Raw genomic sequence first — 20843 nt, 5'->3', positions numbered from 1 at the left:
AGAGACTTGTAAGGAAATTCTTTCACTCAAGGCACACATTCTGAAGATTTTAGGCAGATTATAATTGTAGGTAGTGATTCAGTCCTTGGGATAGGGTACTATATCGTCTCTGCTCTTGATGTTCAAACATGGCTTTGGCCTATGAACCTGTGAAAAATGGGATAGATTGGCCATTTATCCTGGACCTTCCGCTGTCTGGTCTCACCCAGTAGGGATATACTTTTCCTATGCAAAGAAATGGCTTCTGAGAGCCTGCATACTGTGGAACAGTGCCCTCTGCTGTTCCTGAGGGAACTGTGCAGCCACAATGAAGACCTGAGGGAAGGGCACCACTCCAGAGCCAAAGCAAGCTGCTCTGTTTTCTGCAACGATTAGGACACTGACACAGCCAGTTTCGGCTGTAAATATTCAGCAGGAGAAGCAATAGCAGCTTTCCTCCCCTGTACTTGTTTCTAGGCAGGCTCTGACCCCACATTACATATGAATGCCCCCTTCCCATTTTCACTGCAAACACAGAATGGTTTCTATTAGTTTTATTCTTTAATAGAAAGAACTTCTAAAACAGGGATTTTAACCGTTGAACCTTGCCTTTGAAACAACTCTACTTCCCAGTATTATAAAGAAGTCAATACCACTTTAAAAAAGCATAGGTGGTAGCTGTGATGAAATAAAGGCATATAGCATATAAACATGAACAAAAAGTTCATGGTCAAAAGTTTATACCAGTAGGGGGGTCATTATATTTTTCTTTCTTCCTTTCTTTTTTCTTCCTCCTTCCCTTTTCTTCCTCTCCCTTCCCTCCTCCTCCTCCTCCTTTTTAATAAAATTGTCTAAAATGCCACAGAATCTTCTACAGCAATGACATTACACGATGAAAACTGTTTTGCTGAATTTCTCTACCTTCTGGGAACAATTTTTGTTTGTTTGTTTGTTTTGGCTGGTTCTCTTTACCCTCTGAGCAGATACTCGTGCTCTGAACCCTCTTAGCTACTATCTTTTGGGTACAACCCCAAACAACACAGTCAACATTTACCTTTACTTAACAAACAGGGAAATTCTGTGGATTTCAAGCTGGCGTTAGGGATTCATGTCCTCTATAATAACTTTTGAGCTGTTTTTTCAGCGTCATTCCACTTGGCTACAGCAAAGAAAATACAGTGAACAATGAAATATGCATAAAAAAAGTTTAAAAAAATTTTAAGATAAATGACTCTGAAACCACAATGTGGGAGAGTACTGTTTTTTCATGATTCTGAGTTTCAAATTCATGAGTTTAGAAGGTGTGAATTTCTTGCTTTATCACGGGGTAGGACACTAGTAAATGGGAGCTGGCCCACCTTATCTTTCCCTTCTGCCAAGAGTGAAATCCAGTTTAATGTGGTATCAGCCAACCAGTGTGAATAAACTGCTAGATTCCACTGGATCCCAGAATTCCAGTGCCATTCAGTGTAGGAATAAGTGGTGCATGCAAAGTAGATCTTTATTGACATGGTGGAAGGTATTTCCATTTAGGGTGGTGGGTAAATGACTCAGAGTTATTTGTACTGTCAGATTACAGGTGTTTTGTATTTTTTTAAAAGATTTTATTTATTGATTTGACAGAGAGAGACACAGCGAGAGAGGGAACACAAGCAGGGGGAGTGGGAGAGGGAGAAGCAGGCTTCCCGCCGAGCAGGGAGCCCAGTGCGGGGCTCGATCCCAGGACCCTGGGATCATGACCTGAGCCAAAGGCAGATGCTTAACGACTGAGCCACCCAGGCACCCCAGGTGTTTTGTATTTTACTTTAATAATTGCCAGGAGAAAAGGGTTTGGTTTTTTCTGGAGCCTGGGATTAAGAACTAATTTACCCATTATAGGTACCTTGTCAAGAAAGAGAGTTGCTCAATTTTATGGTATTTCTATTTGGTTACTTCTATTTAAAGTACCTATCTAGGGTAGAAGATGCTTTTAGTCTTTCAGTAGAGAAGGACTTTGCTGACACATGGTCAGCTAACTTAGTGCTCGGCCTGACATTCTTCCTCTCAGGCTAGCATAATCCTTGGATCTGATGTCACCTTCTATTGGACATAGGCATGGGGAATTATCTCCTCTTTTTTTTTTTTTTTTTTCTATTGTGGGACTCAAAACGTATGCATGCGATCTGTTTCTTCTTTCCACCTTCCCAAAGACAAATGCTACGTGGTCTTTATCTTTATATCCCCAACACTACACAGTACTAGGGATTTAACTTCTTTTTCTTCCTTTTCTCTTACTTTCCCTCTGCTCTCAAATCTTGAGCAATATGAACTCATCATTTTGAGGAACAATTATTTTGGAACGTAGATGTATAGAGATGTTGCCCAAACAGACCAGTTGATACCAAGTCAGAAAACACAGGTTTGACCATAGAAAAGAATGGCAGGTTGAACACTGACTTTCAGTAAATGAATGCTTCTCTTCTCTAGGGAGAGAAGTTCCATAAAAGCCTGAAAAGTGCCTGGAAGGGAAGATGTGCTCCTTGGAGCCTCCCTTAGAGGGTTTCATTGGGCCCTTGCATCCTGAGGGTTGAGTCTTCAGGACAGCTCCCTGACCTCCCAGAGTGTGGGTGTCCTGAGAGTAGGCAGACTTCCCAGACCAAAGGACTTCCTTGGGAGGCAAGGGTGAGGCTGGCAAAAACTGTACTCAATCTTGAGCCTTTAGAAACTGACCCTGGGACAGAGGGCTCAGTATAGGAATGGAAGGAGAAGTGTACCTTGAACTCTGGCACTGAGACCTCAAGCATAGGGCACCTTATTGAACTTAACACTGAAGAATGGGACCTACTTCCTTCAGCAAAATACACTCTGCCGGGCCTTAGACTGCACATAAGGCAATCATATGTCCTGGTCTGTTGAGGCGGTCCTGTTTGATTTCTCTTGTCCTGGCATAATTATTAATAGTTTCCTTTTCTATTATCACATGTCTCAGTTTGGATGATAAATTATTTGTTCAACCTGTGCAGGACTAGTTTTCAATAGTGCCATTGTGTGGCCTCAAGAGGTAATGAACCAAGGGGTCTTTATGTTTGTTCCCTGCTGGTGTGGAAGCCAGAATGAGCCCTTGCTGCTCTTGGATTTCAGAGCTGTCAAGGCTAAGGATAATTTAGGAGGGTCAGGAAGCTTCAAGAGGGAGTTTGAATATATCTTGTTAATAAGGCATGTGGATGCTTTAGTAATTAAGTGGAAAAATAAGAGGTTTGACCGTATGTAGGTTACCCCAAGTTTGTAAAGCATTTATATTAATCATATGCTATTTAGTTTAGAATCCTTGCTTTAGCCCTACAAATCTGATTTTTTTTTTAAGATTTTATTTATTTATTTGACAGAGAGAGACACAGCGAGAGAGGGAACACAAGCAGGGGAGTGGGAGAAGGAGAAGCAGGCCTCCCGCCAAGCAGGGAACCTGATGCGGGGCTCAATCCTAGGACCCCAGGACCATGACCCAAGCCGAAGGCAGACGCTTAACAACTAAGCCACCCAGGCGCCCCCAAATCTGATTCTTTACATGGTTCTTTTACTGAGTTTTTTTTGCAGTAGTTTTTCAGTATCTAATCTATGATCTTGAAAAGTTAAATTTTTTACTGGCAGGAAGACCTATGAATTGAACTATAACTTTAAGAGTTTATTTAATTGAAAAAGTTGGATGTTGGGGTGCCTGGGTAGTCAGTTAGGCATCGGATTCTTGGTTTTGGCTCAAGTCATGATCTCAGGGTCATGAGATTGAGCCCTGTGTCGGGCTCTGTGGTCAGTGTAGAGTCTCCTCCAGATTCTCTCTCTCCTCTCCCTCTGCCCCTCCCCTGCTTGTGCGTGTGCACATGCTCTTTCTTTCTTTCTCAAACAAATAAGTAAATCTTAAAAAAAAAAAAGAAAGATGGAAAAGATTGGATGTTTATGTGTAAGGCTAAAACTAGTGATTAAGTGGACATCTGCTTTTGCCTGCCCAGTATCTCTTTTCCTTTCTTTGCGAACTGAGCCCCTTCTTCTCAGGGAAACTCATTCCATGTAGTTTAGGTGGGGTTAACTCCCTTATCTCTTTTCTTCTTATCAACCTCCCCAAGAGGTTGGAAATATGATTCATGGATTCATGCTTGACTAATCAGAGTACTCCCATTCTTTTGGCTGCACTGAGTATTGGGCAGGGGTAGACACTTGGCCTCAACTAAGGCAGTTTCTCTGAAGTTTCCTGCTGGAACTGTTGAAAAGACTGTTTCATTTAGCCAAGGCTGCTAATCTTGTACTATGGGACTTAGGCTTTTGGCAGTATCTTGCCACTGAAAGGAGAATGCCATTTCAAAGAGAGTGGTGAAACCCCATTAATCTTGCTTTTAGACTTCTGAATCCAGCCATGCTGGGAATCCCAGACTTTTAGTTGCACAAAGCAATATTCCACCCCCCTGCCTTTTTTTTCTTTTTGCTGTGAATTTATAAATTAGTTTAAGTTAAGGTCATTTGTAACCAAATAATTCTAATATAAGTAGTGAGCAATCTTCTGCATTGTAGACAGGGATCCAGTCTTTCAGATTTTAAAGATTTTCTAGAAGAATTGGTCAACTCTAACTTTGCTTAGTATCTATGACATTATTCTAAAAATGGTCTAGTTTGTTTACTACCTGGGACTATTTAGCTTATCCTGTAGTCATAGAAATCTATTGACAGAGCTTTTTCCTGGGCAAGGTCAGTCTTGGAAAGACAACATGGAAAGAGAAGGTAATCAAGTAGACGGACCTCGAGGAAAAAACTGAAGAAAACCTTTTCCCTCTGCGAATTCTGCCATCTCTTAGTCTACAGACTCAGACACCACTTGCCTTTTTTTGCTCAAGGATATTTCTTGGGGATCAGTGGGGTAACATGTCCTCTGTCTCAAGTGTGAGAGATGGAAAGAGGAAGCATCTTAGCTTCCACAGGATGTCCCTGCTCAATATCTTGGGCAGTATGTTGATAAGGAGATCTGGATTTATAAAACTTATATGGAAAAACAAGTAGCCCAGCAGTCTGATGAAAAATAGGTTGGTGAAAAAGACATATTGAAAAATCCTGAAAAGAAAAGGTCAAGAAACTGTTAACCAGAGGTTAGAAAACCAGAAACAAAATAAAACTTATAACTAAATGCATGTCTTGCTCCTTCTTGATATTCAAATGTCTCCCATTAATTGTTGTCTCTATTACCGACAATGCCTTGTAAAGCAGCTCCCTCCCATATGCTGGCTTGCCTCTTACTCTCTCTTTCATTACCATGTTTTATTTTCTTTTTGCATTTATCACTATCTGAAATTATCTTGTTCTTTTATCTTTTGTTTTATTTTTGTTTCCAGCTTGTTTTCCAAAGCATTTACAATAATATCTAACCATCAGCAGGGTATGTGTTTCTGTGAGTCCATATTTTTTCCAACACTCGATAGCATCAGATTTAAAAAATTTTGCCAAATGGGTGTAAAGTAATGGTCTTAATTTGTATTTCCCTGGTGAACAATGATGCTGAACATCTGTTCTGTTCACAGATCTTATGTGTTTCCTCTTGCCCATATATCTATTAGGTTGTTTGGGGTAGTCTTATTGATTTGTAGAAGTTCTTTATATGTTCTTGATATCAGTCCTTTCCCATTGTATGTACTATGAATATCTTCTCTCTACTTTATAACTTTCACTCACTCTAAGGTGTTAAAGAACAAAAGTTATTAATTTTAATAAAGTCTAGTTTATCTTTAATTAGAATCAATGCTTTTTGTCTTATTTAAAGAACTGTTCCCTTACACCAAGGCCTAAAAGATGCTCCTGTTTTCTACTAACAGTTTATGGTAGTTTAAAATATGTCCACACATTCTTTGGTATCACGCACTTCAAGAGACTCTTCTCCCTTAGAGTGTGGCCAGGACTTAATGACTTGGTTCTAAAGAATAGAGTATCATGGAAGTGACAGTGCGTGGCTTCCTGGATTACGTACTAAAGGCCTTGCAGTTTGCTCCTTACTCTCAGGAGGAAGCCAGCTGTCATGCTGTGAGGATACACAAGCAGCCCTGTGGCGAGCTCCATGTGAGGAGGAGCTGAAATCTCCTGCCAACAAGCTGCAAAATTTGCCAGATGTACGAGTAAGATACCATGGAAATAGATCCTCCAGCCCAGCCAAGCCTTCCACTGACTCTAACTTTGGCCAGCATCTTAACTGCAACCGGGTAACAGACCATGAACTAGAACCACCCAGCTGAGTGGCTCACAGATTCCTAATCCACAGAAACTGTGAGATAAATGTTTGTTGCTTGAAGCCACTAAGTTTTGGGACCATTTTTTATTTGGCAGTAGATAACTGATGCCAAATTTTCAAGATTTTTTTTTTTTTTGACATTTGGTCCTTAACACATCTGGCCTCGCTTTTTAAATATGCTGTATAGTAGTGATCCAATCTCATTTTTTTTTCTCACCTGGATAACCGTTTTTTTTACCCCCTACCATTTTTATTGAACAGTTTTTCCTTTCCTCTCTGATATACAATCACTGTTACATGTCACATATCAAAGTTCTATATATGCACTGTTTCTTTTTCATGGTTGATTTTCTTGTTCCTGTGACAGTATCACACTACTGTAATTACTGCAACTTCATAGAAAGTCCTGATATCTGGAAGGGCATATTCCCCCTCCTTGCTCTTCTTTAAAATTGTCCAGGTTACTTTTGACTCTATTCTTCTATATATAGTATATTTCAGAATAATTGTATTAAATGTAATGAAAACCTTTTGTGCAGTTTGGTTGGAACTGAAGTGAGTCATTTGAAGAGAATTGATATATTTATGATATTATGGCTTTCTATCCATGATCATGGTATTTCTCTTCTTTCATTCATGTTATTTTTAATGTTTCCTAACTTCTACAAATTCCCCTATGGTGGTCCTGATTTCTTTTCTAACTGATGAATTATTTTGGCCTTGTGGTTTTACTATGATTTGCACAAGCAAATCTCTACTTTTTCCTTTCCTGTATTACCCTTATCCAGCTGTGCTGGGCTGCCACCTGCTGTAGAACAAATTCACTACCTACCTCCACCTACCAGTGAAAAACAGCCCCTTCCCCACTGGTTCTCTTAAGTTTTTCTCTAGAATTGATCTTGGTGACAGGAGGCAGGGTCTGTTATAGTACAGCATCTTGGTCAGAATTAGAATCAGAAACCCTTTACAAACCTCTTCCTAGTATTCTCCTTAAAGCTAAATACAGTATTCATGAGAAAGTTCTGGGATGACATTTCTGGGATGACATTCCCAGAGAAAATCTTAGGAATAATCCAGCTTTCTTATCTCTTGAGTCAGTGCCCAATATACCAGTGCCCCATAGGATATTGGAGCAAAGCAAGAGGAGAGATCTTTGTAGTTTGATATGATGAGCTAGACTTTTAGGATGTTGTCAGGTTCTCTTCAGGATACCAACTCTCTTTCAAGGCAGGCAGTTCTTATCCTGGGAACCCACATGGTCAGTTCCGTGTGAGGCACTGGTGTCAAATTATAGGCTAAGGCAGCCTGGGAATTCTAGGGAAATTCTGCTAGCTGTTCCGGGAACATTGTATTTTGGGATATCCAAATATGTAACACTCCACTTATCTGGTATAAAGGGGTATCCCCCATAAGCAGGTTTTCCAGACAATTGGAGGTGACATTTAAGCTTCAATAATTTTATATTAACCATTTCGATGGAACTCTTTCTAAATCATATTTCATACCACTTTGAATATATGTTTCCCTATGCCTTCTTAAACAAATTATATTGAACATAATCTGACCTTTTCTTGGAAATGCAGGGGCTTCATTGAATCCCAATTTTATTTTGCTATCACAGCGATTCCCTCAGGACTAATATCCACTTGGTTGTTTGAATCTTGAGCTCTTATTCAGTTCAACAGGTATTTTTGAGCAATTATTATGGGCTGGGTACTGTTGGGTACAATCTCTTTCACAATCATTTTCTGTCTTATTTGCTGTTAGGCGAATATGTGCATTTACAAGTTCTCTACTATTTCTAATGTAACATGTTGACATCGTAACAATATTTGAGGGAGGCACATCTGACACAATAGTGTGAAAACCCTATTCATCATCTTATGAACAACAAAAGGATCCTCCCATTCATAATCTACTGATGTTATTGGAGAACAAGATCCATCAAGCTAATTCAAATTGTTAAAGGGAAGAGGGAGTAAGTATCAGTTTGCCACATTTCTCTTAGGTGATAAAATTCCTATTTCTGATTACTACTAGGCTATTCACTTCTAAGATTGGAAAGTTGAGATTAGGAATTGCCTTTGGGGGCACCTGGGTGGTTCAGTCGTTGGGCGTCTGCCTTTGGCTTGGGTCGTGATCCCGGGGTCCTGGGATCGAGCCCCACATCAGACTCCCTGCTCGGCCGGAAGCCTGCTTCTCCCTCTCCCACTCCTCCTGCTTGTGTTCCCTCTCTCGCTGTGTCTCTCTGTGTGTGATTTTTAAATAAAAATCTTAAAAAAAAAAAAGGAATTGCCTTTGGACAAGGAAGTCATACGTTAGAACTGAGAAACATAGTCATCGATGACACTAGTTTTTTGACTTCACTCTGGGTGTGTGTATGTATACAAGGGTCTCCTTGTCTAGACTTTGTTATCTGCCAGGATGGCTAAGTGGAACTCCCAGTTTTCCAGGAAGTTTACTCAAAGATGACTACTTACCTTTTGCAGAACCATGTTCCCTTCTTTTGGAGAGAATGATCCTGGGAGAAGAAAGGACATGGATAAATAAGCAATTTCTGGAAGCTATCGTCACTGTCAAATAATATTCAGTGAGCCATTAATGTTATATTTAGATAATATCTTACAATTTTTTATATGCATAAACATGGAATTTTTAAAGACAACCATATATATATATATGTGCGTCTTTGTGTATGTGTGTGTGTAATTTTGTATCACTTTTTTATATGTTGATAGGAATAATTGAAGCTGCAAAAAGGTAAGGTATGTCATACAGCTAATGAATGGCAGAGCCAGGCTTGGAACCTGGGTCCTTCAAATATGCATTCAGGGCTCTTTCAACTATGCTCTTACCTCCTACTTAACCAGTAACCCTTAAAGAAGTTTATAGGTTATGAAAATCACACAAATATATTCTAAGAAAAGTTTTTAAAAACTATAAAAAATGTAAAGAAGAGGATATATCCTGGATTTCTGTGGCATCTCTTCCAAAATATTTTCTGTTATTTCATTTTCCTTTTAGCTTCCTTGTGAGATAAAAAATGGAGGAATTACAGTCACATTTTAAAATTGTGAAAATGACACTCACAGAATTATAATTAGAAAGAAACTTTCTGGGTTACAAATTTGGTTCTATAACTTGAGTGAGTTTAAGCAGCACGTCAACTGGTCAGTTGCTCAGGCAGACTCTGTAAAGATTGCTCAAACATCATAGGTCATCGAACCATCATGGGACTTTGGTAATCTTGATGAAGACAAGTCTGCTAGAAGGAATACTTTGATGAGTCACTCGGGGATAGACGGTGGGATATATCAGGGAGCATGCCATGCTTGGTTCTAGAGAGGTGGGGGTCCAATTAATTTCAAGAGTTTTGTTGTTGTTGTTTTTGTTTGTTGTATAATATGCAAGGCTGGGACCAGAATGACTTGTATAATATGGAAGGTTGGGACCAGAGTGACCCATGACTTCCCAATGGGAACCATGGTCACTGTGAACGTGGCCTAATATATATCCAAACATCTGGATGACTCCAAGGACAATGGTTGATTGTTGATATTTGCTTTTTAGGGAGAGATGACTTATTTTTTTCTGACATTATGAAGACCATGTATCTCAATGATAAAATTTCTGGTGAATGTCAATTTTGGCTGTAAAGCCAATAAAAATTACAAAATTAAAGTCTTACAAAAGTTTATCTTTTTGCCCGATATACTTGCTGCCCCAAGACACCAAGCAGGCCAAGAGACCTGGTGCTCTACATCCAATTCTGTATCCTTTAGACTTCTACATATATACTAATGACATCATGGTGTTAAATATGAACAGACACTGAAGCTGTATCATAAAGAAGTAATGACTTCTCATGTTTTAACTCATGGGCCAAACTGATTAGATGTGATAGATGCCCTGATTCTCTGTGTAGTGAGAGATTTGGGACCATGTTGGGATCACCAGGAAAGAGCATTGTGATTCTGGGAGATGGGAGGAGTGGTATATGTGTCCTGTATTGGCCTTCTCTCCATACAGCGTACCCTCAGTTAATGTTCCTTCTTGCTTCCATCCTGACCTCTGTGAGGTCTTAAGCTAGTTCCTTTGAGAACACATCATTTGCATGGCACCGAGAGAGGAAAAACCATTGTTCCATAGCATCTTCTTTGTTTGTGTGTTTAGGGTTGGAATGCTTTAGAATTATGTCTGGTACTATTCTTGGAAAATGCACATGGAAAGATTGGTATGTGTTTGGTGGCTGATAGTGTTTTGGAAACTCCCTTGAAGGCAATGACACCGAGAGAAGCTGAAGGTGGAGTGAAATGCTTACCTTGTTATTTTGGCTGTTAGACTCTTTCCTTACAGAATTCATGCTCAAGACTTTTGATCTAGGGGAAAAAGAACCAAGATAGGGACGGAATAAAGTACATGTAAATATTTATACTACATCACAGTTATTGAAAAACAGTTTTATATTCTAAAGCTATACTGTCCACTATTATAGCCAGTGACTATATGTAACTGTTTACATTTAATGACAATAAAATAATCAGTTCCTTAGTCACAATAGTCATCTTTCAGGTACTCAATAGGTGGCTAGTGGCTACATATTGGATAGCACAGAAAGTTCCATTGGGCAGCCCCATTCTAAAATCTTGGCTTAACAGTGAAGCCATATTTAATGTTCAGGATGGATCTCACGAGAGTTGAAGGTGTCCTTTAATGGGGCAAGGACCTCCAAGTCCTGGTATCCTTGGCCTCCAGGCCACAGTGTGGACTGAGTCTACTTAGAGGCTATGTGCAGTTTAGGTCTTTTTTTCTTGATCCTAAGATTCTAAAATATTTAATAAATGGAAATACTTCCCAACTGATTTAAGATTTAACTTCTAAAGAGGGTCAGGAAATGCAAGTGAGGTTTTTTGGCTTTAGTTTCTCACTATTTAGACTCTTTTGATAAATTCAGGGTAATTTTTTGGAGGGGGGCTTTTCTCTATTATTTCTAATTTTTAATGTTCATAGTTTCATATAGTATATAGTTTGGTTTCATAATATGATAGCCCTAGTTTGTATCTAGAGATTAGTTTCATGTCTATTCCATATGGTTGAGTTTCTATATATTTTGGGGAAGTGAGGATGATATTAATTTTAGTTCTTTTTTGTAAAATTTAAGGAATGCCCTTTTTATCAAGGTGCCAGACCACTAAACCCTTTTTAAAGCACACATTCCTGCCCTTAATATAAACCCAAATAACTGGTAATGTGATAAAATTATGAAGGAAGGTGTATGTCTGCAGTCTTTTAAGAAAGATGGGAGGACTTGAATTTTAAAATGGGTGTGGTTTAGTAGGGATCTAATAGCTCGCTAAAAGAGGGGAACATTATATGGTGTTGGGGCTCACTCAGTTCCAAATAGGAATTGGTCAGAGAAAAGTTTGCTCTGACCCAGGCTGAGATGGAGTTACCACTATAACCAGGATGTTCCTTTGTTTGCCAAAGCTCACACTTCTCTCTCAAGGAACCGAGTCTCTAGTTCTTCTTCTATTTTCCTCAAAGTTTCCTGGTACTTCTTCACAGAGAAATAAAAGAAACCACAGTTACTAGCCAGAAGCTTTATGCTCTTTCTAATCATAATAAGCATGTATTATACTACATTGTCATGTGAATAGTTGGTATTCCCACTGCCATTTTGTCTCCTTTCCCAGTCCCCCAGCCTTCCACTACTCCAGATCTCTCACTGCACGTCACCACTGGGCAGGTGCCTGCAGTTATTGGGATTATAAATAGGAAAAAGTGCTCATTATTAATTTAAGAGCACAGAGCTTGGGAGACTAGGGCACTAATAGAATGATTCTGGTGGTAGAGTGTCGTCCTCCCTAAAGGCCTTTGTAATGCCACCTTGAAGAATTAAAATTGTTGTTCTTTGAAAAGCCTGGTTTCATTTCATCCTATACCTTAACAAACCCATTGTTATCCCTTTACTGAGGAACTGTACCTTTATGCAGAGGGCCTGATCTTCACAGAGCTGGGCCACAAATGCATAATCTTCCATTACCTGGGAAGCCAAAATTCAGTTTTAGAATATGCTTAGTAAATTGCTATAAGAACAGCAGTGTACTTGCTTCCTCTTAGGCCCCAGGCCCTAAATGTGCTTTTCTAATTGTTCTAAATATGTATTTGCTGTACATACAAACTCATATCTTTTTTTAAGGATAAACAAGCTGTATTTTATAGTCCCAATGAGAATTATTTGGGACAGTTGGGAGAAAAATAGATACTAATTTATTGAAGATATAGATGGAAGGTATCCTATAAAAAATGTTAAAGAGAAGGTGATCTGGGGGACTGTATTCACACAGTCTAATACATTCCTTTAATTTGTGTGACCAAGGATCAAGATTTCCTTCCTTTGGGAGGAGTAACATTGAAGTTATTGTCATTACCTTGGCTAGCTGTTTCTCTTGGTCTGCACAGGAAGCTTCCAGCTGTTGTAACTTGGCCTATAGAAAGGGAAGGAGACTGGTAACTCAGCCAGGCAAAAGCAGGATTCCATTCTGAAATGGGATCTTAAGGGTTATCTTACAGGTGGTTCAAGTACCTCAGGACCAATTTCAGATGTCTTTTATGGAGGGGAGTCAAACTTGAGGTGAGATGACTCTTGAGTTGAATTTAAATGATAAATATTAGCCAAATGGAGATCTGGAAGAAATATTTCCCATGCAGAGTTTCCAGCAAGGACCAAGACTGTGAAATAGCACAAATTTGGTGTGTATGAAGAAGTTATGTGGCAGGAACATAGGGGAGATTGGTAAGAATGAGATGGGGTGGGGAAAGGTAGCCACATATGAGATTATGTAGGGCCTTATAGCTTCTAGAGAGTTTGATTCTTTATTCTTTTTTTTTTTTTAAGATTTTATTTGTTTATTTGACAGAGAGAAAGAGAGAGAGAGCACAAGCAGGGGGAGTGGCAGGCAGAGGGAGAGGGAGAAGCAGGCTCCCCAAGGAGCAAGGAGCCCGATGCGGGGCTCGATCCCAGGACCCTGGGATCACGACCTGAGCCAAAGGCAGTCGCTTAACCAACTGAGCCACCCAGATGCCCCTTGATTCTTTATTCTAATTGCAGTGAGAAGCCAGGTGAGAGCTTGAAGTTGTAAAGACACAATCTGGTTTGTGTTCTTTCTAAAGAAGAGTTTTTTCCTATGTGTGGAAGGTATATTGTTTAGGGGTAAGTGTAAAAGCAAGAGGACTAGTTAGGAGTCTACTTTAGCCTCCAGGTGAAGGTTTAGGGTGGCTTGCAAAAGGGTGGTAGTTATAGTACTAGTAGATAGAGAGGAGTAGATGCATTTAGGATATATCTTTATAGGCAGAGGGGACATATTGCAGTCTTTCCTCCCTTCCCTTTTCAGTTCTATTATTCCCACTCTCATCTAGCTACCATTATTTCATGTTTGGACTCTTCTAACAGTTCCTTTCCCCTCCAGGCGATTACATCTAGGGCCAAAGAGCCGAACGTGCTAAGGGCTGTATTTTATTTATTTTAAACAGAAAATTTTTATTTTATTTTTTCAAAATTTTATTTAAATTCTGGTTAGTTAACATACAGTGCAATATTGGTTTCAGGAGTAGAATTTAGTGATTCATCACTTACATACAACATCCAGTGCCCATCATAACAAGTGTCTTCCTTAATGCCCATCCCCCATCTAGCCCATCCGCCACCTACTTCCCTTCATCAGCCCTCAGTTTGTTTTCTGTTTTTTTTTAAAGATTTGATTTATTTATTTAATTGACAGAGAGAGAGAGAGAGAGAGACAGTGAGAGAGGGAACACAAGCGGGGGGAGTGGAAGAGGGAGAAGCAGGCTTCCCACTGAGCAGGGAGCCCGATGCGGGGCTCGACCCCAGGACCCTGGAATCATGACCTGAGCCGAAGTCAGTTGCTTAACCAAATGAGCCACCCAGGCACCCCTTGTTCTCTATTGTTAAGAGTCTCTTATGGTTTGTTTCTCTCTCTCTTTCTTCCCCCCCTCCCATATGTTCCTCTGTTTTGTTTCTTAAATTCCACATATGAGTGAAATCATATGGTATTTATTTTTCTCTGACTTATTTCACTTGCTAAGGGCTGTATTTTAAATATTTATTTATTTTAGAGAGAGAGAGAGTGAGGGAACATAGGGGGAGGGGCAGAGAGAGAGAGAGAGAATCCTCAAGCAGATTACACGCTCAGCCTGGAGTCTGACATGGGGCTTGATCCTAGGACACTGAGATCATGACCTGAGCTGAAACCAAGGGTCAGATGCTTACCTGACTGAACCACCAAGCACCCCTAAGGACTGTATTTTAAGGACAGTGGTCTGAATCACAAGGAGTTGAGGCAGGCATCCTATTAAACTACTGATCACCAGCATGCAAGAGGAACAGAAGCAACAGAGATGATGTATATTTCATAGAATTAGAGATACCACCTGAGAATTCTACAAAATAGGTGGGCAGAAGGGAGTAATTCAAAGGGTTGATAATACTCTGGAACTCTTTAGGGCTGGGCTGAGTGCTGCCAGGAAAATAATGACCAATGTTGTACTAGGAACTCTCTATCTAGAGTCTGTCGGAATCAGCTCACCTGACGTGGCCAGCATAGCCAGACTTAAAGTGTCACCACTAGTTTCTGGCAGGCTTTCTGTTAGCAAAACTTGTTTTGGGCAGAAGAAGGAAGAAAATCAATCTCCTGATTGCTGCAGTTTTATGGCAAGGATAGTCAAGGAGCTTCACATTCCTTTCTAGTCTAGTTCGAATTTATTCCTGAGATACAAACAGGCTTCCAGATTTCTTTCTTTCCAAATAAGTTTCCTGGATGGGCATGCCCAAGCAAGCTTACTTGATGGCTTTGGACTTCCTCTTTTTTTATGGCTATCAACACTAATTTGGCCAACTGAACATAGGGCAGTAATGCTCTCTTCTTTCATTTTCTGTTTTTAGTGTGTCCATATCTTCAGAGGCTTCATGCACACAGTGTGGGCTTCAGTATTGGCTTAAATGTGGGTTTAAGAAGCAAGAGAGATTAAGAAATAGGGACAATCTGTTTAAAAGCCCATTATATATTATACTTTTAAGTAGTGAAACATAATTTTTATCTTTACAGAGACTGAAAAAGTCTCTATTTGTTCTTATATGAAATATATAAAAATAACTATCAATTTAAGAAAAAGAAGCAAGGGGGCACCTGGCTGGCTCAGTCAAAAGAGCATGCAACTCTTGATCTCAGGGTCATGAGTTTGAATCCCACGTTGGATATAGAGATTACTAAATCATCATCATCATCATCATCATCATCATTTTTAAAAAAAGAAGCAAAAGAGAAATTAGGTAAGGCAAGGTCAAAGAGATAATCCTACAGAAATGATCAAGTAAGAACTTTGCTCTCTGAATAAAAAAGTCTAAATCTTATATCTTTGATCAGATGGGTTGTGGTTGTGCTCAGGTTCTTAGCTCTGGAACACAATTAGGGAAATGCTAAGCACTATATGATGCACTTAGGAGAGGTCACTATATACTTGAAGGACCAATTGAATGAATCCTTTTCTGGATTGGAGTCAATGGCAGGGTGTGTAAATTACCTAGCACACAGTAGATTTACAAATCTAAACTCTGCCTCTGTGAATTCATACATATGCTTCAGCCAGACTTTTAAATAATCACCTTAAAATTGTTTTAGAACTTCCCCCAAATAGTATTTTGTATACATAATTTCATTCAGTTTTCAAACCGAGGCTGGGAGGGACTGATTAAATTGCCCACCTTCATATATCATTCTAAGTACCTCTGGGGCCAGGATTTAAATGAGGGACTTCAACTGCCTCTAACGTTAATAGGCATTTGTGCATTTGTGTTCTGCTCTTTTTGATGGAGAGAGAACAAAATATATGGCTTCAGAGTGAAATTCCTTTACTAGGGGCAGAGGAGAACTCAGCACTTAGCAGCTGAGGCTTAAGCCTGGCATGGCTGAAACTACGAAGAATTTGTCCCAACTTTGATAATGTTTCCACTTGAAGGCTTGTTTCCTGGTCATGCAGCCGAAACCCATTTGAGATTGCTTTTTTGTTTACCTTTGACTCTTCTGGGGATCCCTTTGTATTGTCTTGTTCACACTTGGTTGCCTTATATGATTTTCTTGTAAGCTATGGGTTCAAATAGAAAAAATACATTTCAAATAAAAAAAATATCAAATTAAAAAATATGGAAGATAAAGACATTCTCTGGTGTGTGGAGCCAGGAACTTGGCCTTGATTAAAGCTGCTAGGAGATGGTCCCTTGGTGGATACTTGGTATCTTTGGGAACATCTTTATTCTACCTCATCTTCTCATTAGTTTTGGCCACCAAAACTAGAGTTCGCTCGAAGCAGGAGTACTTCCCTGAACCCCCTAATCCATGCTGGATTACTCAGGGCTGCAGGCATGGGTCAGAAAGGAGAGTAATCATAAAGAAGTCCACTGTGTTTTGACCAGGAGTTGAGGTAGAGGGAATACCTGGACAAAGAAGAGGGAACTTTTTGGCATTAAGTATTTGTAAAAGTCTCTAGTGCAAGTAAAATTAACCTCTCACCATGAGGGTCCCAGTCAATTCCTTCAACAGAGTGTCTGTTGGAATCCATTTCTTTGTGATCGAATGAAGAACCCATGGGATCACTGAACACCTGGAATACCCTACGCACTCTTTTCACCTGACACTTGCAGGCAAAATCCAAGGCATTTAGGTCATGAGGTTCAGCCTCAGGAGAGTGGAGCAGGAGTAGTACTCATCCCCAGCACAGGCCTCCTTTTCCCTCCCTTGCCTCTGTGATAACTGGGGCTGCTTGGGGACACCCAGGCACACAAGAGCCCCATCCCACCTTTCTTTGAAGTTCTGCTATACTGTGGACCAGAGTTTCATTCTTCCTATCCTGTTGAGAGAAAGAAGCAGAGTGTGAGTGTGCATCTGCACGCCATCATCTGCTTTTATTCAGTTGATTGTTCTCCATTTCATCCCAGCGATGTTTTCCTGCAGTAACTGTACCTTCCTGCATATTGTCAGGTAAAGGACCTGTGGTCTGTTCTCCGTATGGACACACCAACTTACCAGGGATCACCACATGCAGGGCTTCCTGGTAATATTAAATATTACCGGAGAAACCCTACCCTTCACACATCCCCTTCCCATGCAAGAACACATTCTGCCATTACTTTGGAATTGGCTATTCTTTGTATGTAAAAATAGACTCTTTTATCTGACAGTGCTGAGGAATAAAACCTATCAAATGGCTCTTCCCTGCTTCTTGCTTACGAGTCTAGCCGTTTCTTCTTCCAGCTCCTGCAAGGCTTTTTCCCTCTCCATTGCGGTGCAATTCTCCTTCTCCCACTCCTCATCTTCAGCCAAGTCTCTGGTCTGAGTGATCTCATTTTCCAGCCTGGATAACATAAGCACACACTATGAGGAATGACAGCCTTCAAACTGATAAAACGCATGTCAGTTTTAAGGGTATTTTGATGATAAATACAAATCTGAAGTTGGAAATCCTTTCTTTCCTGGATCCTTAGGGTAAGAATCACTTTAAAGATAAGACAAGCAAGATTCCCATGATTCCCATGTCAGACACCCCAGTGTTCTTTCAGCTCAGGTAAGTATCACTCATTCTCTTAGGATTCTTTTTGAAACTTGCTATATTTCAGGATTTGAGCCACAGACAAACACCAAAGAATGAAGAAGAATTTTTTTTGTTACGTAAGATACAGGTCGCCAGAGTAAGCTGGAAAATTCAATTTTGTTTCTTTTCCTCCACCCGGTTCTTTGGATTACAGACATCCCCCATGAAGCCCCAACACTCACCTCTGAATCTCGTTTTCTTTCTCGTGGATTTTGAGAAGAAGTTCCTGATTTGCTTCATCTATTCTCTGCATATCCCTTTCAAGGTCCATGTTCAAACTGTTAATGTTCCTCTTTGACTGGACCAATCTTAAGATTTCCACTTTCTCTGACCTATAAACTCAGCCCCCCAAATGAACAAGGGCCAGTTATCTTAAGATCAATAACCTTTGTACCAAAGAGGATATCTAGAAGACATGTAACTCATTAGCCTGGCTATTTCTGGGCGTGCACTTTTCCTTTTTCCTTTTTATGAAATTGCGTTTCTTAATTATGTTCTACAATTTATTTCAGTAATTTTTTTTTTAAGATTTTATTTATTCATGAGAGAGAGGCAGAGGGAGGGAGAAGCAGGCTCCCCACTGAGTAGGGAGCTCGATGCGGGACTCGATCCCAGGACCCTGGGATCATGACCTGAGCCGAAAGCAGATGCTTAACCATCTGAGCCGCCCAGGCACCCTGTTTCAGTAATTCTTAACTCATTCAGCAAGGGAGGTTTTACCCAGCCTTTCTTGTCCAAAGTGCTCAGCATAATAGTGCACCTCCACTTTGGTTCCAGGAGAAGTTTTGCTTCCTTAAATAGCCTTTTGCATTGGAGAGAATGGTTTCTCAAATTGTTCACAAAACCTGCTCATGCGATACACTTTTATCACGTACTCTTATTCAGGTAGCTGGTACCTGATTTATGGTTGGACCCTGCTTTATGCAGAGCCACAAGAAGTTTCCACCACCAGTTAGGACTTCAGTCTTTCCCCACCTCCCACATCTGAAAACTTCTCCACTGCCTGCTAGAAAGCTTGAGAATCTACTATGGGAGTCACTCCATTGAGCACACACAGAAGTAATCCAGGCATTCACTTTCAAGAGTGCAGACATTTTTTTGAAGTAAATTTAAATGAAATAATGGTAACTTAATGCTAGTGTAGTCTAGAAAGTTATCTGGCACACGAGAACCTCTCAATAAATTTTTCATTTTCTTGTGTGCCACTTAATTAATTGGTTTCTCTCTAAAATGATTAACTGGAAATAAGATAGTGAGGCAGAAGGACTTTTGTTTTGAGTAGGCATGAGGGATGATTTTGGAAAAGTCCTACCTTGGAAGGGCTGGCTTGGATGGGGGATTTGCAATGGCTATCACTTCAGGAGGGCATGGGGCCCTTGGGGTGGAGTGCAGTGAAGGATGGATGGATAGGAGCTGAAGGAAAGGGGGAGACTAGAAGGTGAAGAAAGGAATCAACAGCAGACATGCTTCATACCTTGGTCCTTGGATGTGGCTTTGCATAATCATGACTACTTACTCATAATCTAGCTGATTGTTCTTGTGTTCTTCCATTGTAGATTCCCTAAAATACCAGCAGAGATGTATCTAATGAGTTGGGGAAATAGGTCCATTTATAAAACACAGTAACTACCTGAGAGTCCCAAAAGATAGGAATAAAGTTAACTGGTTTCCTTCCTCCCACTTCTACATTTTGGACATAACAAAACTTAGCCTTCTGGTTCTTTTGCCCATGATATGATTATGTCTCAGTAAGGATACAGTGAAGATAGAGTGTTAATGCTGGAAAATTCAATATATATCCTGCTAGCCATATACTGAGATGATTCACCAACACAAAATCCTTTGAAAATGTTTACATGGCAATAGGAATCAACAGAGGTTATCAATTGTTCTTAAATCTCTCTTTTTTTTTTCCCCCTCTATGCCCAGCTGCTTCTCTTAAGACCCCATGGGCATGGATACATGTGCATAACTGCCCAGAAAAATAATCTCTCTGCTTTCTCGCCTGGCTTCTGCAAGGATCTCCAGATATTAAGATCTCTAGTATTAAATAGGACTCAGAAAAAATAAGCAGGAGTAAATAATTTGGCTTATTCTGATACTTAGTTGCCTCCTTTTCTCCAATAAACTCTACCTCCCTTCTGATGTCTTCTTGATTCTGCCCTAGTCTGTTAGCTTCTGAAAAGTTTAATCTTTCCCCACTGGAACCATCCAATAGAATCTCAGAACCTTCCATCTGGTCATGAGTCTGCTATTGACATAGGTTGGGTGGGGCAGTATGTCACAGTAGGGTGGGTGGCAGTGGTTTCTCATCATTTGTGCCAAGTTCAGAGCCTAGATGGATACATGTTTCATGGCCAACTCTTCCCTTTGGTGGTGGTAGTTTCAGTGGATCTGAGTTCTAGGCAGTTTGAAGGGATAGCCTCTGTCTTTATTTCTCTGGCAGATTGAGCACTTTCCCTGCCCAAGTATGACTTATGTGGGAGCTCTGGGTCCTAACACCAGCAGCCCAATCCCATAAAGTAGCCAACTAACTACTCATTCACTCAACAAACACTGAAACTTTGTAGGAGCACCTATTTTTGCCAGGCACTGTTCTAAGTACTAGGGAGACATAGTGAACAAAATAGCCCAAAGCCCCTGCCTTTATGGAGTTTACATTCTAGGGTGTGTATGTCAGAGGGATGGGAAGGGGTAACACAAGCAACAAAATAAATGAGTAAATTTATCTTATCTGGTATGTACATTTTGGCCAGATTCTGCACAATTTGTAACTTTTTGCATGTGCAAATCATGGAAACCTGGAAGTTTCAGATCTTGACTTAATAAGGACTGCATTGAGTTGATTTGTGGGCCAGAGTGACTTCTTAACATACTGTAGTTTCTAACAAACTATTTGTAAAATTAATGGCCTCTGATGACCCCCATTACCATCTCCCTTCTTCCTGAAAGAAGGCATTTC

The 20843-nt window shown here is 40.1% G+C and overlaps 1 protein-coding gene and 1 non-coding gene across 2 annotated transcripts; both read right to left on the bottom strand.

Annotated features, from left to right (window-relative positions):
• Positions 1 to 4853: 4853 nt before the first annotated feature.
• TMCO5A (transmembrane and coiled-coil domains 5A) lies at positions 4854 to 19432 on the bottom strand. The gene is made up of 11 exons (XM_088025099.1): positions 19398 to 19432; positions 18064 to 18213; positions 17521 to 17644; positions 17090 to 17140; positions 16307 to 16378; positions 12649 to 12705; positions 12201 to 12260; positions 11710 to 11774; positions 10539 to 10596; positions 8698 to 8738; positions 4854 to 5052 (listed from the first exon to the last, which is right to left on the bottom strand). Exons 1-11 carry the CDS (start codon positions 19430 to 19432, stop codon positions 4854 to 4856), a joined length of 912 nt encoding a protein of 303 aa, XP_087881225.1.
• LOC114221486 (small nucleolar RNA U13) lies at positions 8016 to 8117 on the bottom strand. Its single transcript, XR_003611745.1, has one exon. It is a non-coding gene; the product is annotated as a small nucleolar RNA U13 (small nucleolar RNA).
• Positions 19433 to 20843: the final 1411 nt, after the last annotated feature.

Source organism: Eumetopias jubatus, unplaced genomic scaffold, assembly GCF_037043125.1.
Source record: "Eumetopias jubatus isolate StellerSeaLion01/CBP00866 unplaced genomic scaffold, mEumJub1_p1.0 scaffold_7, whole genome shotgun sequence".
Taxonomy (NCBI): Eukaryota; Metazoa; Chordata; class Mammalia; order Carnivora; family Otariidae; genus Eumetopias; species Eumetopias jubatus.
The sequence above is the reverse complement of the archived record's forward strand: the minus strand, read 5'-3'. Positions and strand labels throughout refer to the sequence as shown.